This window comes from Pleurodeles waltl, chromosome 12, assembly GCF_031143425.1.
Source record: "Pleurodeles waltl isolate 20211129_DDA chromosome 12, aPleWal1.hap1.20221129, whole genome shotgun sequence".
NCBI lineage: Eukaryota > Metazoa > Chordata > Amphibia > Caudata > Salamandridae > Pleurodeles > Pleurodeles waltl.
Window position 1 is genome coordinate 77,952,816 of NC_090451.1, and position 26,977 is coordinate 77,979,792.

The 26,977-nt window shown below is 43.0% G+C and overlaps 1 protein-coding gene across 1 annotated transcript in view; it reads right to left on the reverse strand.

Annotated features, from left to right (window-relative positions):
- Positions 1 to 26,977, reverse strand: part of REXO1 (RNA exonuclease 1 homolog) — a 346,277-nt gene that overhangs the window by 38,880 nt on the left and 280,420 nt on the right. Inside the window, exon 15 of the mRNA XM_069218223.1 lies at positions 7,831 to 7,951. Coding sequence (XP_069074324.1) covers positions 7,831 to 7,951 — 121 coding nt within the window. The remainder of the gene's footprint in view (positions 1 to 7,830; positions 7,952 to 26,977) is intronic.

The window sequence follows — 26,977 nt, forward strand, 5'->3', positions numbered from 1 at the left end:
GATTCTATTGATCAAGACGTTAAAAGCACAAAAAATCCTTCACTCCCAACAAATTCCTTCACTCCTAACAAATCTTTGCTTCTTCAGCTCTAAAAAGCATTACAACTTTTGCCATTACCCTACACCAGATTTACACAATTTACAACATTTTTCAGATTAAAAGGAATTGAAGCTTACTTGTGATCCCAGTTTTCCTTCAGAGAAATCTTATTTGAAAAAAATAAACACTGAATAGCCCAACATGCTGGATCCCAGAGCACTTTTTCAAAGAAAAAAAAACACATTCTCCATTTGCCTTTCTTTGACAAAGACCATATCTTCAAAGCAATAATTTAGTAGTTTAAACAGGCTATACTGGCTAAGTCAATTTACTTAAAAAAAATAAAATAACAAAACTGCAGTTGTCAGGAATTTAAGTGACACAGAATAAAACATTATCACAAAAACTTTTTAAAAAGAAATGAAGGCATGAAAAAAAAGGACTATGATGCTATACAGACTACAGCCATGTAAACTGAAAACCGTCTGTGGTTTTAAGGGCTCACTACTCTCCAATATCCCATCATGCTCTCAGTGGTAGTTGCTCCTATTTTTATGAAGAAGTGAAATGATACTAAAAGAGAGGAATATTGACTTTCTTTATCTCTTCCACTTGGGAGGAGGTCTTGAATTAGTAGTGCTGTCCTGCCGCTGAATAAGGAGGTACTTCCTGCACTTTTGGTGTATTGGAATTTGGAAATACATATTTTGAAGGTCCAGACTGTCTTTTAGAGTCTTGTTTGGGTGTCTACGGTCTATAATCAGCCTCGTCACGTTCTCTTCTCTAACAACAAAAAAGAAAATATCAAAATAAAAATCTGGCATAAAATTCCTGGTTTCTTTGGGGACCTCTTCTATCACTAACTTGAGGACGAGAATGTCCTGTTGCATATCCCTTAATTAGAGATGTTGCTTTTTTGATGGTCAGTCAGGTGTTCTTTGTACAAGTTCCAACACATGTCCAATACGTACAATCTGCTGCATGCACGTGACCAATGTTATAGACTACCGTGCAAGCAAAAAGGGAAATTCTCCCTCCCTCCCTCCCCCGCACACCTTGCTGGGATTGAGACAGTGAGAGGGTGGGGAAGCAGGCTGGGGGTGTTACAGGGGAAGCAGAATGGGAGCTGCTGAGAGGCAAGCTCTCTTGTGGATTATTGGGGCATAACTGAGAGGAGCTCCTATCCATCCAGGTGATTTTCCATATGCTTGTATTTGGCTGTATGTCCTTGGTCATAAACGGTTTGCCGTTGAGGATAGTATGGTCACCCCTGGCCTCCATGTTGATTAAATATTCCTCTGTAGGCTTGGTATCTACAAGAGCGAGAAAAAGTAGCAGAGCTGTGTCAACTGTATTGCAACATTACTACTGATTTTGCGCTATCTCAGTTTTAATGTATAGGTAAGCCTCATCCACATGCTTTCCCAAACGGTTGAGGCCACTAAATGCCATGTCGAGGATCTTTGTTTGAACTTGTGGACCTAAACAAACCCTGCCTCTTCAAAACTGCTGCATAAGCTTGCTAACTGATGCATGTTATTTGAAATGTCCATTGCTGCAGCAATGAAAGATGTCAACATTGTTTCATCTTCTTTAAAATTGTCTTAGCAGCTTAGTTTTTTCCCCTGGGATGAGGGTGAATAGTGACAAGATGTCATGCCACATGTGGCAATCATATTGTCAAAGATCGTTAAAGCATTAGCAGCCTTACTGGATAATGCCTCCATCAAACATATTCTGCAGCCCAAATTATATATTTGACTTGCGCCCTTGTCAGGAGGAAGTGAAGATGGTGCAATTGTGTACTTATCTTCTGTGGACTGCTGTTGTTGTGACAGTCTGGTTTTGGATGGTCTGAAAGGCAAGCTGCACCTGATTCTGGGACTCTACATTTCTTCACTAGTCGTGGTATCACTGCTGGGGCTGTGGTCAGTGTTTATCAGTTTTAGCCCTTCTGACCTGACAAAATCCAATATGGGTACAGAATTTATGGTCTTGCATGGCTGCTCCTTGACATCATAAATTAAGCATTGCTTTTCTTCCAAAGTCATCGGTAAATTGAACTTTTTGGCAGCGCTCTCCATTAGAGCATGAAATCTGGCTATATCATCCAATTCCTTGTGTGGGCTGGCTTCATTAAGTATGATATAGCATCCCACTCATTATTACTCATGTCATCTGCTGGTGGAAGTTCACCTTTTTCATACAAATGGGTATTGTCTCAGGTTTACCAGTCATCTGACAAATATTCCACCAAAACCATTCAATCAACATCTGCATACTGCACTCGGGCTTTAACATCCTTCTACACAAACTAGCAGTGAAGATTGTTCCTCCCAGACAACGAGGCACAGAGATTTACTCCAGTTATTTTTTGATGAAAAGAAAAGACCCCCAAAAACGAATTCAGATCCATTCTAGATTTGAAGCTAGCAATCAAATGAGTTCAGAGAGAGAAATTTAGAATGCTTGCACTGCATCAGATTTATCCCCAAATACATCAAGGGGACCAGCTCTGTTTGATAGACCTTCCAGATACGTACTTCCATGTTCCAATAGCCAGAAAACATAGCTAATTCTTGAGGCTTGTCCTAGGTCACGATCACTACCTGTACAAAGTGCTTCCATTCACCCTCAAATAAGCTGCCAAAACGTTCTCAAGGTGCATGGCTGTGGTTGCCGCACATGTCTGAAAACTCAGAATATTAGTCTATCCAGATCTAGACGATTGGCTAATCAAAGCGTCAACACCACAAGAAGCCCAATTTCATTATCAGCTGACGAGCAATCTTCTCCACCGGTTAGGACTTCAGGTGAATCACAACAAATCAACCTCTACCTCAGTTCAGTCTCAGCATTACCTACGTGCCATCATCTACACTGTACAAGCAAAAGTGTATCCTTTGGAGGAAAGACTTATCAATCCATCTTAAGTGTGGCGCTCATGAAAGTCTTTAATTCTACAGCGAGAACACTGTCATTTCTCCATGGATCGATGGCTTTATGCATTTTTTCGGATCCCGAATGCCCGTCTCTACATGAGGCTACTTCAAGAGTGTCTGGAGGGTCAATGGGATCAATATTCAGGCAACTGGGAGGCCAAGATCACATTATCTCCCAAGGCAAAACAGTCCCTGAAATAGTGGTATTCCCCGACCAACCTACTTCAAGGGATGCCGTTTCATCAGGATGTTCTCTCTCAGACGAGGGTCACAGATGCCTCTGTTAGGTTGGGGAGCACATATGGATCACCTACAAATCCAGGGAACATGGCCTTGGAGGGAGATGATTTATCACATCAACCTCCTTGCCTACAAGCAGTTCACTTAGCACTGAAGACTTTTCTCCTGTCCTTTGAGACGCAATCCCTGCTTGTTCAGACAGACAACATGCCAACCATGTACTACCTCAACAAGCAAGGGGGAACATGATAGCCAGAGACCTGCGGATCAATGCAACTCATCTCCCAGGTGTTCAAAATGTTCAAGCAGACTCTTAGCAGAGTCCTTCAGGAAAACCACTAATGTCTTTCACAATACACTTGTGCAAATGATTTGTAGCATGTGGGGCATTCCCCACATAGATTTATTCATCGCTGCAGAAAAAAAGCCCACGCTCCGCCTCGAGGTACTACTAACAGGGGACACTGGGGAATGCCCTATGGATCAACTGATCTGCTGACCTCTCACACCTTTATTCCGATAACCCCAACTCCATCAGTTCTCAAACTGTCTTATTTGAGGGCCAGAAAAATCTTGATAGCTCCGGAGTGGCCTCAGGAATGGGCGGTTGACAGACCTTCTCCACATGTCAGAGAGTTCACCCGAGGCTCCCGTGCAGACGGGACCTTCTCACGAAGTTTGGAGGCCAGATGGTTCACCTCAATCTCTCCTTTAAGTTTGGCAGCATGGCTCCTGAGCTAGTAGAATATGGGCATTTTAATGTGCCATGAGACTGTTAATGTCCATCAACACATTCTGCTGATTCATTCAAAAGGAAGAGCTTCTCTTTCTGGTGTTCTGACAAGAACTTTGATCAAACCAAGTGACAAGAAGAAGCAATTCTTTCATACTTGCTTTACCTGGCCAAGTCAGGTTTACCATTCTCTTCTACATAAGTTAATTTTTGGGCAATTACTGTCTGTTAACAAGGATTTTTTTTTTTTAGAGGGTTTGAAAAAGGTTTTCCCTCCCATAAGGCGTCCATCTTCTCCCTGGGAGCTGAATATGGTCCTTTCACCGCTCATGCAGGCCCTTTTTGTGCCTATTCATAAATGCTTGTTGCAACATCTCTTGAAAAGCGGATTTCCTCATAGAGAATACATCAGCATGCGGTGTTAGCTAAATTCAGGTGTTATGTTCTCACAAACCATACACAGGTTTTTCTTCCTAGTAAAGTGATCATGTGGACTCATCCAAAATTCCTACCGAAAGTTATTTAGGATTTTCAAGTTAATGAGACCATTTCTTTACCTAACGTCTTTCAGCACCTTTCTACACCAGTTGAAAGTACTCTGCATTCTCTAGATGTCAAGCGAGTCTTAAAGTTTTACGTGGACAAAACAAAAGAGATCTGCAAGTTGGACCAATTGTTTGCAAACTATGGGCCAGACACATACAGGTTTAGCTGCACCCGAACAGCCTATATCCCGATGGATAGTGTCTTGCATTCAGTTATGCTATCAGAATGCAAATAAGTTTCAGTCCGGTAGACCTAAAGCACATTCCACTGGAAAGAAAGCAGCTACAGCGGCCTAAATGAGAAATATTCCAACAAGTGAGATTTATAAAGTGGCTACACAGTGACCTGGTCACACTTTCACCAAAACTATTGTTTGAATTCAGATGCTAGAAAAGATGCTCAAGTGGGACAGGCCTCTGACTAATGTATTTCCTTAACCTGGTCAGTTCATTGGGTTTTCTGTCCTTTTCACCACTCTTTGGTGGGGATGGGCTTGCTACTCTATTCAAGCTTATAACCATCAATGGAGAGCCCTTGTGAGAGAAGAAACTGTTTCTTACCCGTGATCCATGTTCTCTCTTGGGTGAATCCCCATTGAAGTCATAGGGGGCCCTCCCTCCTCTCCAGTGGAAATTACAGAGACAATTATCAGACCTCTCTGACACTACCACATCTTGGCAAAAAACAAAATGAAGCAACTGCCACCTTCAGAACATGATGGCATAATGGTGATATCTGGGCCCTTACGGCGCAGAGGCTATTTTTACACTTACATAAGGGCAAGCCCATGGTGCTACAATGTCCTCTTTTCTTTCATCTTTCTCCTTTTAAAAAAGGGTTGCGAAATATTTAAGTAGTCAAATAACCTTTTTCCAATTCATTTGACTTAAATGTAGATGACAATATAGATTAGTTACCTTTTTGCTAACACAATCTGAAGAAATTGGTCATTACAGCCTGTCTTACAGGCAGCACAATATTCAAAGTGTTTCGCCAGACCTTTCTCAATAAAGGCAAACATCTACACTTAACATATATTATAGGAAGTGCTCCAGGATCCCTGTACTTGGGGGGGAACTATTCAAAGCTTATGACTTCAATGATGATTTCCCTGAGAGAGAGAACTGGGATTACAGGTAATAAACCATTCCTTATTTGTCTGAGAACTGGCACTATTGGTTGGCCTCATGTGGAGACGGCATTCAGTTTCAAGAAAATGCATGATTCCATCAAGCCCAGATGTCATGAGATTTACCTTACTGTCAGACTGATGATTTTCAGAAGATTATGAATCAGAGGGATAGCCAAAGTTGGATAAGGTCACTCTTTTGAAGCATCCAGTACTGTTACAAATAATGCTACAAATGCATTAGGGTTGACAGTGACGTTCTCAACCATCTCCTTATTCCAGCTGATAGACAAACCATGTGTTAGACAAGCTGATAAGCCTGTTGCGATAAATAGGCCTTGCTCAGCAAATCTTCTAGATATGGGAAGACAAACCTCTTCTCTGTCCCATGAGAGACTGCAACAGCAGTTATGCACTTTGAGGAGTTTCTAGTTGCTGACCAAGCCAAATACAAGGACAATGCATTGGGAATTGCTGTTTCACACTACAAATCTCAAGACTTTTCATTTTTTCTTTGCTATGGGTACATGAAAACGGACATCTTGAAGTTTAATGGTGCATAGTCAATTCCCCTAATGGAGTGAGTAAAATTGACGAAGTACCAGCACCCGGAATTTCTTCCTCCATATCCATCTGTAGGAGAGTGTTAGGTCCAGAAAAAGATCTGATTTTGTTCTTGGGGGTCTTTCTTTTTTTCATTATAAAGTAGATGGAATAAATTACCAATTTTTGTCAGAGGGTACTTGCAATATGGCCCGGTCCCTACCAGTAGCTATCAACCTCTTGCTGATGGTTATCCATATCTTATGAGAAAGGCATTTTTAGTGGTATGGCTGGAGACAGAGGAGGATGCCTGAATCCAAAAATATAATAATTTTTACCAATATTCAGAACCGGTTTCTTTTGTGATATAGGTCCACTCCTCCATGAAATATGGAATAAAGGCAGATTAACTCTCCGGCTTCTGCAGGTGGCATACTCGCTTGCAAAATGATGGAAACCCCACCCACCACCACCCGGTTTGGAACCTTTGTTCATGATAAAGCTACCTCTGCTGATGTTGGTGCTGAGCCTTAGGGGTGTGAACCCTCTGCCGGTAAAACACTGATCATAAGGTCTCTAAGACTGTTTTCTTTGCTCTTCCTTTTCTAGGCCTACAAGCCTTTAGGGTTTCCCTTTCACCTAAGCCATTTCCTCATCTGCAAGTGTGCCAAATAAGGTCCTATCTGAAAAAAGGCTTACTAATTTCATGTTTTACCTCAGGCCTGAGACACATGCATCTCAACCAGGAAGAACACATCAAGCTCATGCCATGATAATCACAATGAGCAGATATGATCTATATATCTGAAGTCAAGCTGATTTGGTTTGACACCATCAAACATTTGTTGAGAGTTTACACGAAATACAGGATTCCCCACGCAAGTCGTTTAATGGATTCACCACATGCATTTTATTGAAATATTGCTGCATTTTAAACTTCTGTCGCAAGAGCACAACTAAAAGCAACTATCTTGAGACCACCATAATTGCAATGGATGTCTTCTTACAGAGTTTTCAAAGGAGGAGGAGGTAAAACACTTCTCCACAATGTCAAGGAAAGGGGTTACTTATTCCAGCCATACTGCTGTCTCTAAATGAAATCTTCTCATTTAGCAGACAATTTAAATAGACGCCTGCCCTTATGTTCAGTACAAAGGAAGATGGTTCATTATGGAACTCTCCTCTCCAGGCATATCAAGGGTATACACACCGAATCAGTTTAGGAAACCCATGCAGACTTTCTTGTTCACCCTTTCCCTTCTTCAATGTATGTCTGTCTTGAAGCGCAGGCACCTTCTTTAAATCGCTTTAAAATTCCAGATTGTGAATTTGACCACTTAAGTTTTTTTCCCCTCCCATTTTAAAAGATGCTGAGTTGTAGAACCTCTCTTTACCTCACTATAACAGCTTCTTCATCTATTCCCAGAACATAAATGCACTACAAGATACTAGATGAGCACCAAATACCTGTTTACAAGACTGAAAATGTGAGAAAGTCGGAGCTGTGCATACTGCCTGACATTGCGTAACCTCCGTTAATCCAAAACTACATAATGGACAGACATTCATTTCATTATTATTATTATTATTATACTTATTATTATTTACTATTGGCAATGTTACAGGTTTGTGAACATCACTTTCCATGCTGCCTCACCATTGTCTTGGATGATGCGTTTGAGGTAGTCTGCCATTAATGTCCTTAGAGCGCGCTTGTAAGGCAAACCCAGTCGATGCGGGAAGACAATGGCTGTATCTACCACTGTACAGTGGATGAGCTGTGGGGACAGAGAAAAATTAACACTGGTGATATGCAAAACCACGTGGGAAACAGATACTGTATGACTGGACCCATTTTGTGCCACAGGCAATTTTCAACATCACTTGAGTGCATGATGGCTTGAAATAGAGCACAAAATAGTAATTCATAAAATTATATAATACTTTTTATGACATTTTAATTTTTGGGCAGCTCTATAACAGAACTCCTACTGTAGAACTCTGTAGCTAGAATGTAGAATTACATGCAGTGAGTGAGCTGTATTTGTACAAGGCACCCTGGGAAAGCACTAAGATGTTAAATGATGGGTCAGTGTTTCCTTCCATCTGACTCGCACAAAAGAAGACACCAACTATAAAAAATTGGCATTCATGGATGAGGTTAGCCAATAAAAAGCTCTGTGATTCCATATGAATATACATTAAAACTCAATTCAATATTGAAATGAGTGTGTCCAAATGGTTGCTATATACTTCAACAGAAACACTAATCAATTGTGCTACACACCCTGATCTGATTATTTTTGTATATCTTTGTACTCTGATGAGCCAAGCTAGTGTCTTCTCATAACTGTTTTGACAAAATAAGATAGGAACATTTCTTCCTGGTATTTTCTCGAAACACAAGCGAGAACATTTATGTGAAATTTAGACTATATACCTTAAAATTCTACAATCACTCGCAACAGATATCGTAACCGTGTTGTGCTCAAGTGCTTCTTCCATTTTTATTTATATCTTTTGAAAAGATGATGCGAGAAGCTTGGTATGGAGAGATTCATACTGCGCACAGTTAAGGAGTCTATTGTACTGGTCCTCATACAATTCTAATATTCTTATATACTAATCAGAGAAAACCAACATCTTAGGAGAGGAATATGACTGAAGCCTGATGAACTGCAGGAATAACAAGTTAAACAGATGTACCCAGTTAATGATACTGTATTGACTAGGTGTTTACAGCACCAGTGTATTCCAGACACTTTAATTGATTGATTTGCTCATCTGATGGACTACTATCCACCACAAAGGACTTGTCATTAAAATCATAGATGTGGGATCCTGTTCTGATTACTATTCTCGTTAAAAGGGATCTCTTGGTTAGGTCTTGGCTACACAGATGAATGGGAAAATGATGACCTGTCGAAACTCTGTACTGTTGCTTTTGTTAGACATATCCTAGAACTGGAAGTACAGGGACCTTACAGGGAGTGCAGAATTATTAGGCAAATGAGTATTTTGACCACATCATCCTCTTTATGCATGTTGTCTTACTCCAAGCTGTATAGGCTCGAAAGCCTACTACCAATTAAGCATATTAGGTGATGTGCATCTCTGTAATGAGAAGGGGTGTGGTCTAATGACATCAACACCCTATATCAGGTTTGCATAATTATTAGGCAACTTCCTTTCCTTTGGCAAAATGGGTCAAAAGAAGGACTTGACAGGCTCAGAAAAGTCAAAAATAGTGAGATATCTTGCAGAGGGATGCAGCACTCTTAAAATTGCAAAGCTTCTGAAGCGTGATCATCGAACAATCAAGCGTTTCATTCAAAATAGTCAACAGGGTCGCAAGAAGCGTGTGGAAAAACCAAGGCGCAAAATAACTGCCCATGAACTGAGAAAAGTCAAGCGTGCAGCTGCCACGATGCCACTTGCCACCAGTTTGGCCATATTTCAGAGCTGCAACATCACTGGAGTGCCCAAAAGCACAAGGTGTGCAATACTCAGAGACATGGCCAAGGTAAGAAAGGCTGAAAGACGACCACCACTGAACAAGACACACAAGCTGAAACGTCAAGACTGGGCCAAGAAATATCTCAAGACTGATTTTTCTAAGGTTTTATGGACTGATGAAATGAGAGTGAGTCTTGATGGGCCAGATGGATGGGCCCGTGGCTGGATTGGTAAAGGGCAGAGAGCTCCAGTCCGACTCAGACGCCAGCAAGGTGGAGTACTGGTTTGGGCTGGTATCATCAAAGATGAGCTTGTGGGGCCTTTTGGGGTTGAGGATGGAGTCAAGCTCAACTCCCAGTCCTACTGCCAGTTCCTGGAAGACACCTTCTTCAAGCAGTGGTACAGGAAGAAGTCTGCATCCTTCAAGAAAAACATGATTTTCATGCAGGACAATGCTCCATCACACGCGTCCAAGTACTCCACAGCGTGGCTGGCAAGAAAGGGTATAAAAGAAGGAAATCTAATGACATGGCCTCCTTGTTCACCTGATCTGAACCCCATTGAGAACCTGTGGTCCATCATCAAATGTGAGATTTACAAGGAGGGAAAACAGTACACCTCTCTGAACAGTGTCTGGGAGGCTGTGGTTGCTGCTGCACGCAATGTTGATGGTGAACAGATCAAAACACTGACAGAATCCATGGATGGCAGGCTTTTGAGTGTCCTTGCAAAGAAAGGTGGCTATATTGGTCACTGATTTTATTTTGTTTTGTTTTTGAATGTCAGAAATGTATATTTGTGAATGTTGAGATGTTATATTGGTTTCACTGGTAATAATAAATAATTGAAATGGGTATATATATTTTTTTGTTGAGTTGCCTAATAATTATGCACAGTAATAGTCACCTGCACACACAGATATCCCCCTAACATAGCTAAAACTAAAAACAAACTAAAAACTACTTCCAAAAATATTCAGCTTTGATATTAATGAGTTTTTTGGGTTCATTGAGAACATGGTTGTTGTTCAATAATAAAATTAATCCTCAAAAATACAACTTGCCTAATAATTCTGCACTCCCTGTATTACAATTCTGGTAAAGAATGGTGTAGTAAGCCGGCTCTTCATATAATATACCAAAATGAGGTATACGGTGCAAAGAGTCCAGGGGTTCCCTTACTATTGGCCAGGGACTTGCTCTAGCAATCCCAAAGTGCTCTTTTAGGGGGTAGTGTGGTCGAGCAGCCTTAGGCTTATTGGAGAGGAGACACCTGCAAATACACACAGTCAATAAATGAGACAACTCAATAAGGAGATTCACACCAATTTACAAAAATTACAAGTATCTTTATATATTTATGCACCAGAATCAGTACGATCAGGTAAGTACATTTTACAAGAAAACTTGTTACAGTTTATAAGAGTCAACAGTGTGATTCTTGAAAGATGCAATGTTATCCTATGGAGAAAAAACAAATACTGCATATACAGGCATAGTACAGCGACTAACAGGACCAATCTCCTGGAGATAGGTATAGGGCAAGGTCCAAGGCCACATCAATAGGTCACACCAGGCGGCAATGAGGCATCCAAGTGCAGAGATGCAGTACAGCGCCGGTGCCCAATGTTAGTCAATGGGGACTGGTCTGGTTGAAAGGCACTCCAGACAGGGACTGGCAGTCCAGTCCAGGTGAATCAATAAGTGGGTTCCAATCTTGAGAAGTTTGGGGACATCATCAGAATCAAGAAAGACATAGCAGGGGCATATCTGCTCATGCAGGTATGCCCTCACATGCAATGTAATACACCCTGCTTTAGGGCTGTAAGGTCTGCTAGAGGGGTGACATGCATAGATTGCATGCATTGTTACTGGGCATGGCACACAGGCTGTGTAATATGTTGTGTTTTCACTTTTAGTTCCACCAAGACACGCAGCCTGCAATTGCATTCTGCATGTCCAAGGTGAGAGGTCCCTGAGTGGTGGCACAATACAGGCTGCAGCCCTTGGGGACCCCCTTTGGTACCCATGCCCTAGGTACCAGGGGTATCATTTACTAGGGACATGCAGTGGGGCCAAATGTATTCCTTATTGAGGAACAACTGCACAGTTTTAGGGAAAGAGATCTGGCACTCGGGACCTGTTTAGCAGGAACCCAATGCGTTTTGTCAAAATGGCATCAAAATACTGGGCAAAAAGTGAGGGTGACCATGTCAAAGGGGTACTTTCCTACAAATGGTCAAGAACTTCCCGCTGTTTCCAACTCAGGTGTCCCAGGAGCCTTACTTTTCAACTACTTAGAATGTTCTGCTGCAAACTAAGTGTAGTGGCTTACAGCAAACAAGTTAGCGTATGAGTAAAAAGAATAAAAAATAAATAACTTTGAAAACAAAAAAGGAAACAGACTGCATCATGCAGTAGAGGACTTTGCACACCTGCAAATGTTGGTCCACACAGAATCAAAAGTATAATCTCAGTGAAAAGGTACAAGGTCGCAAAGGCACAGGATATAACAGCTAATGCTAAGCACCAATCCAGAATAAGGTTATATCAGTTTTGAAAAATAGACAATATGTAGTTTGATGACCTTTTATATTTAAGTGCACTAACCTTCAATTATGAATTTGAGACCGAATGTTTACTCCCACTGACAATAAATATGGTTAAGACTTAAGACATGTTAATAGCAAGGCATACATGGAATATCAGTGTAACATAGAATGATTGCAGTACTCTGAAGTGTTTTGTTTGAATAGCTAAGGTGAGAAGGTGGTTATATATATATATATATATATATATATATATATATATATATATATATATATATATATATATATATATGGAAAATGTCACTTACCCAGTGTACATCTATTCGTGGCATTAGTCGCTGCAGATTCACATGCTGTGCACAGTCTGCCATCTGGTGTTGGGCTCGGAGTGTTACAAGTTGTTTTTCTTCGAAGAAGTCTTTTCGAGTCACGAGACCAAGGGACTCCTCCCATTTCGACTCCATTGCGCATGGGCGTCGACTCCATCTTAGATTGTTTTCCCCGCAGAGGGTGAGGTAGGAGTTGTGTATGCTAGTAATAGTGCCCATGCAGTGGAGTGAATACGTATGTACATAATGAAGCTTAAAGTAATATATTTACAAATGTACAAATGTTCAAGATCTACTTCTAAACGGCTACAGGCTGCCGGGGAGGCGGGTGGGCGCATGTGAATCTGCAGCGACTAATGCCACGAACAGATGTACACTGGGTAAGTGACATTTTCCGTTCGATGGCATGTGTATCTGCAGATACACATGCTGTGCATAGACTAGTAAGCAGTTATCTCCCCAAAAGCGGTGGTTCAGCCTGTAGGAGTTGAAGTTGTTTGAATGAAAATGTCACTTACCCAGTGTACATCTGTTCGTGGCATCAGTCGCAGTAGATTCGCATGTTCTGCAATAGCTCGCCATCTGGTGTTGGGCCGGAGTGTTACAAGTTGTTTTTCTTCGAAGAAGTCTTTCGAGTCACGGGACAGAGTGACTCCTCCTTTTGTCTCCATTGCGCATGGGCGTCGACTCCATCTTCGATTGTTTTTCCCCGCAGAGGGTGAGGTAGGAGTTGAATTGTAGTAATAGTGCCCATGCAATGGAGTGACTAAGTATGCACCTATTTAAGGTTGAGATGATACATATATAAATAATTGAAGGTAACTTCCAAACTGCTACAGGCTCCCGGGGAGGCGGGTGGGCACATGCGAATCTACTGCGACTGATGCCACGAACAGATGTACACTGGGTAAGTGACATTTTCAGTTCGATGGCATCTGTCGCTGTAGATACGCATGTTCTGCATAGACTAGTAAGCAGTTATTTCCCCAAAAGCGGTGGATCAGCCTGTAGGAGTGGAAGTAGTCTGAAATAATGTTCTTAATACAGCTTGACCTACTGTGGCTTGTTGTGCGGATAACACGTCTACACAGTAGTGCTTGGTGAATGTGTGAGGCGTAGACCATGTGGCTGCCTTACATATTTCTTGCATTGGGATGTTTCCTAGAAAGGCCATGGTAGCACCTTTCTTTCTGGTTGAGTGTGCCCTTGGTGTAATGGGCAGCTGTCGTTTAGCTTTAAGGTAGCAGATTTGGATGCATTTAACTATCCATCTGGCTATACCTTGTTTTGAAATTGGGTTTCCTGCATGAGGTTTTTGAAATGCAATAAAGAGTTGTTTAGTCTTTCTGATGTTTTTTGTTCTGTCAATGTAATACATCAATGCTCTTTTGACATCTAATGTATGTAGCGCCCTTTCAGCTACGGTATCTGGCTGTGGAAAGAACACTGGAAGTTCCACTGTTTGATTTAGATGGAACGGTGAAATAACCTTTGGCAAAAATTTAGGATTGGTCCTTAAGACGACTTTATTTTTGTGTAGTTGTATAAAAGGTTCCTGTATTGTAAACGCCTGAATCTCGCTTACTCTTCTTAGGGAAGTAATGGCGATGAGAAATGCCACCTTCCAGGTTAGGAACTGTATGTCGCAGGAGTGCATGGGTTCAAAAGGTGGACCCATAAGTCTAGTTAGGACAACATTTAGGTTCCATGAAGGAACAGGTAGTGTTCTTGGTGGTCTAATTCTCCTAAGGCCCTCCATGAATGCTTTAATGACTGGTATCTTATATAGGGAAGTTGAATAGGTAGTCTGCAGGTATGCAGAAATTGCTGCAAGGTGTATTTTAATGGAAGAGAAAGCTAGGTTAGATTTTTGTAAGTGAAGCAAGTAACCCACTACATGTTCTGGAGTTGTGTGTAATGGTTGTATTTGATTAATATGGCAGTAGCAAACAAACCTCTTCCATTTACTTGCATAACAGTGCCTGGTGGATGGCCTTCTGGCCTGTTTTATGACTTCCATACATTCTTGGGTAAGTTGTAAGTGCCCGAATTCTAGGATTTCAGGAGCCAGATTGCTAGATTCAGCGATGCTGGATCTGGGTGTCTGATCTTTTGGTTGTGCTGTGTCAACAGATCTGGCCTGTTGGGCAATTTGATGCAGGGTACCACTGATAGGTCTAGCAGCGTTGTGTACCAGGGTTGCCTTAGCCAAGTTGGTGCTATCAATATGAGTTTGAGTTTGCTTTGACTGAGTTTGTTTACCAGGTAAGGAAGGAGAGGGAGAGGAGGAAAAGCGTAAGCAAATATCCCTGACCAGTTCATCCATAGGGCATTGCCTTGGGATTGTTTGTGTGGGTATCTGGATGCGAAGTTTTGGCATTTTGCGTTCTCCCTTGTCGCAAACAAGTCTATCTGAGGTGTTCCCCAGAGTTTGAAATAAGTGTTCAGAATTTGGGGGTGAATTTCCCATTCGTGGACCTGTTGATGATCTCGAGAGAGATTGTCTGCGAGTTGATTTTGGATCTCTGGTATAAACTGTGCTATTAGGCGAATTTGGTTGTGAATTGCCCAATGCCAAATTTTTTGTGCTAGCAGGCTTAACTGCGTGGAGTGCGTCCCCCCCTGCTTGTTTAGATAATACATTGTTGTCATGTTGTCTGTTTTGACGAGAATGTATTTGTGAACTATTATTGGTTGGAAGGCTTTTAGTGCTTGAAAAACTGCTAGAAGTTCTAGGTGATTGATATGCAGTTTTGTTTGATGTACGTTCCATTGTCCTTGTATGCTGTGTTGATCGAGGTGTGCTCCCCACCCTGTCATGGAAGCATCTGTTGTTATTACGTATTGTGGCACTGGGTCTTGGAAAGGCCGCCCCTTGTTTAAATTTATGTTGTTCCACCACAGAAGCGAGAGGTAGGTTTGGCGGTCTATTAACACCAGATCTAGAAGGTGACCCTGTGCTTGAAACCACTGTGATGCTAGGCATTGTTGTAAGGGCCTCATGTGCAGTCTTGCGTTTGGGACAATGGCTATGCATGAAGACATCATGCCTAGGAGTTGTAATACCATCTTTGCCTGTATCTTTTGTGTTGGATACATGCGTTGTATGATGGTGTTGAAATTTAGAATTCTTTGTGGACTTGGAGTGGCTACTCCCTTTGATGTGTCTATTATGGCTCCTAGGTATTGTTGTACCTTGCGCGGCAGAATGTTGGATTTTGTAAAGTTGACGGTGAACCCGAGTTTGAAGAGGGTTTGTATGATCTGATTTGTGTGATTTGAGCACTGTATGAACGAATGGGCCTTGATTAGCCAGTCGTCCAAATATGGGAACACATGTATTTGCTGCCTTCTTATGTGTGCAGCGACTACCGCTAGACATTTGGTAAAGACTCTTGGTGCGGTTGTTAATCCGAAAGGCAGTACCTTGAATTGGTAATGTATTCCTTTGAATACAAACCTTAGGTATTTCCTGTGCGATGGGTGTATTGGTATATGGAAATAAGCATCCTTGAGGTCTAAAGTTGCCATGTAGTCGTGTAGTTTTAGCAATGGCAATACTTCTTGTAGTGTGACCATGTGGAAGTGGTCTGATTTGATGAAAGTGTTCACTACTCTGAGGTCTAGGATTGGTCTCAGTGTTTTGTCCTTCTTTGGTATCAGAAAGTACAGTGAGTAAACTCCTGTGTTTATTTGTGTGTTTGGCACTAATTCGATTGCATTCTTTTGCAATAGTGCCTGCACTTCTATCTCCAGGAGATTGGAATGGTGTGTTGTTAGATTTTGTGCTTTTGGTGGTATGTTTGGAGGGAATTGTAGAAATTCTATGCAATAACCATGTTGGATAATTGCTAGAACCCAAGTGTCTGTAGTGATTTTCTCCCATGCTTTGTAATAATGACCTATTCTTCCCCCCACTGGTGTTGTGTGGAGGGGGTGAGTGACATGTGAGTCACTGTTTAGTAGTAGGGGTTTTGGGGCTTTGAAATCTCCCTCTATTTCTAGGGAATTGCCCTCCTCTATATTGTGCCCGAAAACCTCCTCTATACTGTCCCTGGTAACTGGACGGTGTGGCTTGTGAGGTGCTGGCTTGTGTGCTTTGACCCCGAAACCCCCCTCGAAAGGGCGTTTTACGGAATGTGCTGTAATTCCCTCTGCTCTGCGGGGAGTAGAGTGCGCCCATGGCTTTGGCAGTGTCTGTATCTTTTTTGAGTTTCTCAATCGCTGTGTCCACTTCTGGACCGAACAGTTCTTTTTCATTAAAAGGCATATTGAGAACTGCTTGTTGAATCTCTGGTTTAAATCCAGACGTTCGGAGCCATGCATGCCTTCTGATAGTTACAGATGTATTAATTGTCCGTGCAGCTGTATCTGCAGCGTCCATGGAGGAGCGTATCTGGTTGTTGGAGATGGTCTGTCCCTCTTCAACCACTTGTTTTGCCCTATTTTGTAAGTCCTTGGGCAGATGTTCAATGAGATGTTGCATCTCGTCCCAGTGGGCTCTGTCATAGCGCGCAAGTAGTGCCTGGGAGTTCGCGATGCGCCACTGGTTTGCAGCTTGTGCTGCGACTCTTTTACCAGCTGCATCGAACTTGCGGCTTTCTTTATCTGGGGGTGGTGCATCTCCAGATGTGTGAGAGTTGGCCCTTTTCCTAGCTGCTCCTACAACGACAGAGTCTGGTGGCAGCTGTGTAGTGATGAAAACCGGGTCCGTAGGAGGCGGCTTATACTTTTTTTCCACCCTTGGTGTGATTGCCCTACTTTTGACCGGCTCCTTAAAGATGTCTTTTGCGTGCCGGAGCATACCAGGGAGCATAGGCAGGCTTTGGTATGAGCTGTGGGTGGAGGAGAGTGTGTTGAATAAGAAATCATCCTCGACCTGTTCTGAGTGGAGGCTTACGTGGTGAAATTGTGCTGCTCTAGCCACCACTTGAGAGTACGCGGTGCTGTCTTCTGGTGGAGACGGCTTTGTAGGGTATGCCTCCGGACTGTTATCTGACACTGGGGCGTCATATAGGTCCCATGCGTCCTGATCTTGGTTACCCTGGCTCATGGTGGTGTGAGCTGGGGAGTGTGATGGAGTTTGTGCTGGTGAAACGTCAATCACGGGCGGAGGAGAGGGTGGTGGTGTAACTCTTTTCACCACTTTTGGTTGTGGTGTTTGTTCCGTCTGGAACTCCAACCTTCTCTTTCTCCTAATGGGGGGAAGGGTGCTTATTTTTCCTGTCCCCTGCTGAATGAAGATACGCTTTTGCGTATGGTCCACATCAGTTGCTTGTAGCTCTTCCTCAAACCTATGCTTCTGCATTTGGGAGGTTAGCGAGTGCTCTTCTGTATAAGAGCCTGAAGCTGGGTCGCTTGCAGTCTGTTTCGGCATCGAAACTTTGTCTGCGTGTTTTTTCGGCTCCGAGGTGACTTTTTTCCTTTTCGGGGCCGAAACCTCTCGGCGTCGATCTGTTTCGGTGCCGCTGTCTCGGCGTCGAGCCGTGTCCACACCGGCATCTCGGTGTCGAGGCTTGTCTCCAGCACTTTCTCGGTCCCGAGAAGGCTGCGTGCCGGTGTCTCGACCGGAGTCGGACGATCTCGGCACTGTTTGGGCCTTTTTCGGTGCCGACGGTCGGTCACCGATTTTATGGGTCGAGCCATGGCCTGGTGGCAGTGGCGTCCCCTGGGCCTTGTAAATGTTCCTTTGAGTGGATTTCGACGTCTTACTCACGGTTTGTGTATCGTCGAATCCTTCGGAGTCTGAGTCTTGGAACGAGAAGGTACCTTCCTCTTCTTGTTCCTCGAACTCCCGTTGGGCTGTCGGAGCGGACGCCATTTGAAGTCTTCTGGCTCGACGGTCTCGGAGTGTTTTTCGGGACCGGAACGCATGACAGGCCTCGCAGGTGTCTTCGCTGTGCTCAGGTGACAGGCACAGGTTGCAGACCAAGTGTTGGTCTGTGTAGGGGTATTTATTGTGGCATTTGGGGCAGAAACGGAACGGGGTCCGTTCCATCGGCGTTCTTCAGCACGCGGTCGGGCCGACCAGGCCCCGACGGAGGATCGAAAAAACTACCCCGAAGGGCACCGGAGCTCTCCGATCTTCGATGCGGTGTGGAATCTAAGTACGCCGATCCCGAACGCAACAATACCGACGAAAATCTTCCGAAATTAGCTAATTTTCCGTTCCGAAACTCGGAGCGACAGGAACACGTCCGAACCCGATGGCGGAAAAAAAACAATCGAAGATGGAGTCGACGCCCATGCGCAATGGAGACAAAAGGAGGAGTCACTCGGTCCTGTGACTCGAAAGACTTCTTCGAAGAAAAACAACTTGTAACACTCCAGCCCAACACCAGATGGCGAGCTATTGCAGAACATGCGTATCTACAGCGACAGATGCCATCGAACATAATGTTCTTAGTACAGCTTGACCTACTGTGGCCTGTTGTGCAGTTAACACATCCACACAGTAGGGCTTGGTAAATGTATGAGGCGTAGACCATGTTGCTGCCTTACATATTTTGTTCATTGGAATATTTCCTAGAAAGGCCATGGTAGCACCTTTCTTTCTGGTTGAGTGTGCCTTTGGTGTAATAGGCAGCTCTCTCTTTGCTTTAATATAGCAGGTTTGAATGCATTTACCTATCCATCTAGCAATGCCTTGTTTTGAAATTGGATTTCCTGTATGAGGTTTTTGAAAAGCAATAAATAGTTGTTTTGTTTTTCGAATTAGTTTTGTTCTGTCAATGTAATACATTAGCGCTCTTTTGATGTCTAATGTATGTAGTGCTCTTTCAGCTATAGAATCTGGCTGTGGGAAGAACACTGGTAATTCTACCGTTTGATTCAAGTGGAACGGTGAGATTACCTTTGGTAAACATTTTGGATTTGTTCGTAGGACTATTTTATTTTTGTGTATTTGAATAAATGGTTCTTGTATGGTAAAAGCTTGAATTTCACTCACTCTTCTTAGAGATGTGATGGCAATTAAAAACGCAACTTTCCACATTAAGTATTGCATTTCACAAGAATGCATGGGTTCAAATGGTGGACCCATGAGTCGTGTTAAGACAATGTTGAGGTTCCATGAAGGAACAGGTGGCGTGTTTGGTGGTATAATTCTCTTTAGGCCTTCCATAAACGCTTTTATGACTGGTATTCTAAATAATGAAGTTGAATGAGTAATTTGCAGGTAAGCTGATATTGCGGTAAGATGTATCTTTATGGAAGAGAAAGCTAGATTTGATTTTTGTAAATGTAGTAAATATCCTACTATATCTTTTGGAGATGCATGTAATGGCTGGATTTGATTATTTTGGCAGTAATAAACAAATCTTTTCCACTTATTTGCATAGCAGTGTCTAGTGGTAGGTTTCCTAGCTTGTCTTATGACCTCCATATATTCTTGTGTGAGGTCTAAGTGTCCGAATTCTAGGATTTCAGGAGCCAAATTGCTAGATTCAGAGATGCTGGATTTGGATGTCTGATCTGTTGTTTGTGTTGTGTTAACAGATCTGGTCTGTTGGGTAGTTTGACATGAGGTACTACTGAAAGGTCTAGTAGTGTTGTGTACCAAGGTTGCCTCGCCCATGTTGGTGCTATTAGTATGAGTTTGAGTTTGTTTTGACTCAACCGGTTTACTAGATATGGAAGGAGCGGGAGAGGGGGAAAAGCGTACGCAAATATCCCTGACCAGTTCATCCATAGAGCATTGCTTTGGGATTGGTCCTGTGGGTACCTGGATGCGAAGTTTTGGCATTTTGAGTTTTCCTTTGTTGCAAATAGATCTATTTGAGGTGTTCCCCAAATTTGAAAGTAAGTTTTTATTATTTGGGGGTGAATCTCCCATTCGTGGATTTGTTGGTGATCCCGAGAGAGATTGTCCGCTAACTGGTTCTGAATTCCTGGAATAAATTGTGCTATTAGGCGAATGTGGTTGTGAATCGCCCAATGCCATATTTTTTGTGTAAGGAGACAACTGTGTTGATTGCGTCCCTCCCGGTTTGTTTAAGTAATACATTGTTGTCATGTTGTCTGTTTTGACTAGAATGTATTTTTGGGTTATTATGGGCTGAAATGCTTTCAGCGCTAGAAATACCGCTAACAGTTCTAAGTGATTTATGTGAAACTGTCTTTGATGTATGTCCCATTGTCCTTGGATGCTGTGTTGATTGAGGTGTGCTCCCCATCCTGTCATGGAAGCATCTGTCGTGATGACGTATTGTGGCACTGGGTCTTGGAAAGGCCGCCCTTGGTTTAAATTTATACTGTTCCACCATAGAAGCGAGATGTATGTTTGGCGGTCTATCAACACCAGATCTAGAAGCTGACCCTGTGCTTGTGACCATTGTGATGCTAGGCACTGTTGTAAGGGCTGCATGTGCAACCTTGCGTTTGGGACAATGGCTATGCATGAAGACATCATGCCTAGCAGTTTCATTACCATTTTGACTTGTACCCTTTGTTTTTGGTACATGGCCTGTATTACATTGTGAAATGTTTGAACCCTTTGTGGACTTGGAGTGGCAATCCCTTTTGCTGTGTTGATTGTCGCTCCTAAGTATTGCTGTGTTTGACACTGCATAAGGTGTGACTTTGTGTAGTTGATTGAGAAACCTAGTTTGTGGAGGATTTGTATGACATATTTTGTGTGCTGTGAACACTGTCTTAGCGTGTTGGTTTTGATTAACCAGTCGTCTAAGTACGGGAACACATGTATTTGCTGCCTTCTGATATGTGCAGCTACTACCGCCAGGCATTTTGTAAAAACTCTTGGCGCAGTTGTTATTCCGAATGGCAACACTTTGAATTGGTAATGTATTCCTTGGAATACGCACCTTAGGTATTTTCTGTGTGAAGGATGTATTGGTATATGGAAATACGCATCCTTTAGGTCTAGTGTTGTCATGTAGTCTTGTTGTTTGAGCAGTGGGACTACGTCTTGTAATGTAACCATGTGCAAGTGGTCTGATATGATGTAGGTATTTAGTGTTCTGAGATCTAGTATTGGTCTCAGACTGCCGTCCTTTTTGGGTATTCGAAAGTACAGTGAGTAAACTCCTGTGTTTATTTGTAGATTTGGTACTAATTCTATTGCTTCTTTTTGTAACAATGCTTGAACTTCTAGTACTAGAAGGTCTATATGTTGTTTTGACCTACTGTGTGTTTTCGGTGGGATGTTTGGAGGGAATTTGAGAAATTCTATGCAATAACCATGCTGGATAATTGCTAAGACCCAAGTGTCTGTTGTTATTTCCTCCCAATGTTTGTAAAATTGGCTTAGTCTCCCCCCCACAGGTGTTATGTGATGGGGTTGTGTGACTTGTAAGTCACTGTTTATTTTGAGGAGTTTTGGGGCTTTGGAACTTTCCCCTATTCTTCTGGAATTGGCCTCCTCTATATTGCCCCCGAAAACCTCCCCGCTGATATTGGCTCTGGTAAGTGGGCCTTGCTTGTGATGTTGTGATTTCTGTTGGTTGACCTCGAAACCCTCCCCTAAAAGGTGTTTTGCGAAAAGTGCCTCTGCTCTGCGGGGAGTAGAGTGTGCCCATGGCTTTGGCTGTATCAGTGTCTTTCCTGAGTTTTTCAATAGCAGTGTCGACTTCCGGCCCAAACAACTGCTGTTCATTAAAGGGCATATTTAGCACGGCTTGTTGAATTTCCGGCTTGAACCCCGAAGTACGCAGCCATGCGTGCCTTCTTATTGTTATTGCAGTGTTTACTGTCCTTGCAGCCGTATCTGCTGCATCCATTGAAGACCGTATCGGATTATTTGAGATACTTTGTCCTTCTTCCACCACCTGTTGCGCCCTTTTCTGGAACTCTTTGGGTAAGTGTTCTATGAAATGCTGCATCTCATCCCAATGAGCTCTATCATATCTTGCCAAAAGTGCTTGTGAATTGGCAATGCGCCATTGGTTTGCTGCTTGTGCTGCCACCCTTTTGCCCGCTGCATCAAATTTGCGACTCTCCTTGTCTGGAGGTGGTGCGTCCCCTGAGGTATGAGAGTTCGCTCTCTTACGAGCTGCCCCGACAACTACCGAGTCTGGTGTCAATTGCGTTGTAATATAAACGGGATCTGTTGGCGGTGGCTTGTATTTTTTCTCCACCCTTGGAGTTATGGCTCTGCCTTTAACAGGATCTTAAAAGATTTGTTTTGAATGTTTTAGCATTCCTGGGAGCATAGGTAGGCTTTGGTACTGGCTATGGGTGGATGATAGGGTGTTAAACAAAAAATCATCCTCAATTGGTTCGGAATGCAAGTTGACGTTGTGAAAAGCAGCTGCTCTTGCGACCACCTGTGTGTAAGATGTACTGTCCTCAGGTGGGGACGGTCTTGCAGGGTACGAGTCTGGGCTGTTGTCTGATACTGGGGCGTCGTAAAGGTCCCATGCATCGGGATCATCCTGACTCATTGTAGTATGAGCTGGGGAGTGCATCAGTGGTGGAGTTGTTACTGGTGATGCGTGTATTGATGGTGGTGGAGACGGTGGTGGAGTTGTTTTCCTTGCCACTTTTGCCTGTGGCTGCTTGTCCTTTTGATGAAAGGCAAGTTTTCTTTTTATTTTAATTGGGGGAAGAGTGGTTATCTTCCCTGTGTCCTCATGAATGTGGAGCCTTCTTTGTGTATAGTCTGGCTCTACAGCTTCAAGTTCCTCTCCGAATCTATGCTTTTGCATTTGGGAGGTTAATCCTTGTTCCTCTGTGTAGGAACCTGTTTTCGGCTCCGAGGCTGGATGTTTCGGAACCGAAACTTTTTCGGATGTCTTTTTAGGCTCCGAAGAAACCTTTTTTATTTTCGGCGTGGTGTCTCGGTGCCGAACTTCTTCGGTGCCGCTGTCTCGGTGCCGAATATTTTCAGAGCCGCTGTCTCGGGTCCGAGGTTGCTGTGTGGCGGTATCTCGACCTGAGTCGGATGACTTCGCCACAAGCGTGCCCTTTTTCAGTGCCGATGATCGGTCACCTATTTTTCAGGTTAAGCCATGGCCTGTTGGCGGTGGCGTCCCCTGGGCTTTTGTTGACTTCTCGTGAGTCTTATGTTTCGACGTCTTACTCACGGTTTTTGGCGTTTCTTCGGCCTCGAGCTCTTCCGAGTCCGACTCGTGGATGGAGAAAGCTTCTTCTTCCTCCTCGAAACGCTCTTGTCCTGTCGGCGTCGACGCCATTTGCAATCTTCTGGCTCTTCGGTCTCTTAATGTCTTTCTCGACCGAAACGCTCGACAGGCTTCACAAGTATCTTCCTTGTGCTCGGGAGACAAGCACAAGTTACAGACCAGATGCTGATCTGTATACGGATACTTGTTATGGCATTTTGGGCAGAAGCGGAATGGGGTCCGTTCCATCAGCCTTGAAGTCACGTGTGGCCGGGCCGACCCGACCCGACCAGGCCCCGACGGGGGAATCGAAAAAACCCCGAAGGGCCACCGGAGCTCTTCAGAATTCGGTGTTGATTTGTTCTAACTAACCCGATACCGAACGCAAACAATACTGACGTTTTTTTCCGAGATTCTAACTAACTTTCCGACCCGAAACACAGAGTGAAAAGGAACACGTCCGAACCCGATGGCGGAAAAAAAACAATCTAAGATGGAGTCGACGCCCATGCGCAATGGAGTCGAAATGGAAGGAGTCCCTCGGTCTCGTGACTCGAAAAGACTTCTTCGAAGAAAAACAACTTGTAACACTCCGAGCCCAACACCAGATGGCGGACTGTGCACAGCATGTGTATCTGCAGCTACACATGCCATCGAACATATACATATATATATATATATATATATATATATATATATATATATATATATATATATATATATATATATATCAAAAACGAAGTTGTCCTCATGTGAAAGCGCATTCCCAACAGGTTATATAAACGGGAAGAAAAAAAGCCAGCAACTCACAGTGAATTCTTTAAGCAGTTTCATTATTCCAGGCCTTAAGTTATAAAATCATCTCTGGACACGTGTTTCTAGGTCAATCCTTTCTTCAGCAGAGAAAAATATAAAAGTGTTTCACCCTCACAGGTGCAGCCAGTGCTGGAAGTGTTCCAGGCATTTCTTTCTTACTGAAAAGACCGGCATGGCTTCAGCTTGTCTAATTACAGGCACCTGATTAGTCTCTTTAAATACCAGTCCGCCCCAGTGGGCCTCTCAAGTGAGCAGTGCATGCTGGTTGTGGTGGTCCTGCAATTTTTTCATTTTGCCCCAAGTGGGTTGCTGGAGCCAAACGGAATAATGAACCAAAGTGCAAAACCTTTGTAGGCGAATCCAAAGTAAAATTGTCAGATTTGCTGTGAATATCCCAACCTGACTGCTCTTATGTGACAATCCATTTTTAGTCACACAGACCTGCTACGATGTGCAGTGGTGCTGCTTTCCCGACTGGACAGGCCAGTTAAATATCAAAAACGAAGTTGTCCTCATGTGAAAGCGCACTCCCAACAGGTTATATAAACGGGAAGAAAAAACAAAGCCAGCAACTCACAGTGAATTCTTTAAGCAGTTTCATTATTCCAGGCCTTAAGTTATAAAATCATCTCTGGACATGTGTTTCTAGGTCAATCCTTTCTTCAGCAGAGAAAAATATAAAAGTGTTTCACCCTCATAGGTGCAGCCAGTGCTGGAAGTGTTCCAGACATTTCTTTCTTACTGAAAAGACCTGCATGGCTTCAGCCTGTCTAATTACAGGCACCTGATTAGTCTCTTTAAATACCAGTCCGCCCCAGTGGGCCTCTCAAGTAAGCAGTGCATGCTGGTTGTGGTGGTCCTGCAATTTTTTCATTTTGCCCCAAGTGGGTTGCTGGAGCCAAACGAAATAATGAACCAAAGTGCAAAACCTTAGTAGGCGAATCCAAAGTAAAATTGTCAGATATGGAAAATGTCACTTACCCAGTGTACATCTGTTCGTGGCATGAGACGCTGCAGATTCACATGCTGTGCATTATCCTGCCATCTAGTGTTGGGCTCGGGGTGTTACAAGTTGTTTTTCTTCGAAGAAGTCTTTTCGAGTCACAGGACAGAGTGACTCCTCCCTTTAGGCTCCATTGCGCATGGGTGTCGACTCCATCTTAGATTGTTTTCCCCGCAGAGGGTGAGGTAGGAGTTGTGAGTATACTAGAGGTGCCCATGCAATGGAGTAGTAATGTATGTATCTAATGTCTATTCAAATATTATTTATTTACATATTTACAATTGTTCTGCAACTAAAAACGGCTACAGGCTACCGGGGAGGTGGGAGGGCACATGTGAATCTGCAGCGTCTCATGCCACGAACAGATGTACACTGGGTAAGTAACATTTTCCGTTCGGTGGCATGTGTAGCTGCAGATACACATGCTGTGCATAGACTACTAAGCAGTTATCTCCCCAAAATGCAGTGGTTTAGCCTGTAGGAGTTGAAGTTGTCTGAAATAATGTTCTTAATACAGCCTGTCCTACTGTGGCCTGTTGTGTTGTTAACACGTCTACACAGTAATGCTTAGTAAATGTATGTGGCATAGACCAGGTGGCTGCCTTACAAATTTCTGTCATTGGTATATTCCCAAGAAAAACCATGGTGGCGCCTTTCTTTCTAGTGGAATGTGCTCTTGGTGTAATAGGTAATTCTCTTTTTGCTTTAATGTAGCAATTTTGAATACATTTAACAATCCATCTGGCAATGCCTTGTTTGGATATAGGGTTACCTGTATGAGCATTTTGGAAAGCCACAAACAATTGTTTTGTTTTACGAAATTGTTTTGTTCTGTCAATGTAATACATTAGTGCTCTTTTTAGGTCTAATGTATGTAAGGACCTTTCAGCTAATGAGTCTGGTTGTGGAAAGAAGATTGGGAGTTCCACAGGTTGGGTTAGATGGAATGGTGATATGACCTTGGGTAAGAATTTAGGATTTGTACGGAGAACCACTTTATGTTTATGTATTTGTATAAAGGGTTCTTGGATAGTAAATGCTTGTATTTCACTCACTCTTCTACGTGATGTGATAGCTATTAGAAAGGCTACTTTCCAAGTTAGATATTGAATTTGACAAGAGAGCATGGCTTCAAATGGTGGGCCCATGAGTCGTGTTAATACAATATTAAGGTTCCACGAAGGTATTGGTGGTGTCCTTGGGGGTATGATTCTTTTTAGTCCCTCCATAAATGCTTTAATGACTGGGATTCTAAAAAGTGATGTTGTATGTGTAATCTGCAGATAGGCAGATATTGCAGTGAGATGGATTTTCATGGAAGAAAATGCTAGATTAGACTTTTGTAAGTGTAACAAATAGCTTACAATGTCCTTTGTGGAGGCATGTAGTGGTTGAATTTGATTAGTGTGGCAGTAGCAAACGAATCTCTTCCATTTGTTTGCGTAACAATGTCTTGTTGTAGGTTTTCTGGCTTGTTTAATGACCTCCATACACTCTTGTGTAAGATTTAAATGTCCAAATTTCAAGACTTCAGGAGCCAGATTGCTAGATTGAGCGATGCTGGATTCGGGTGT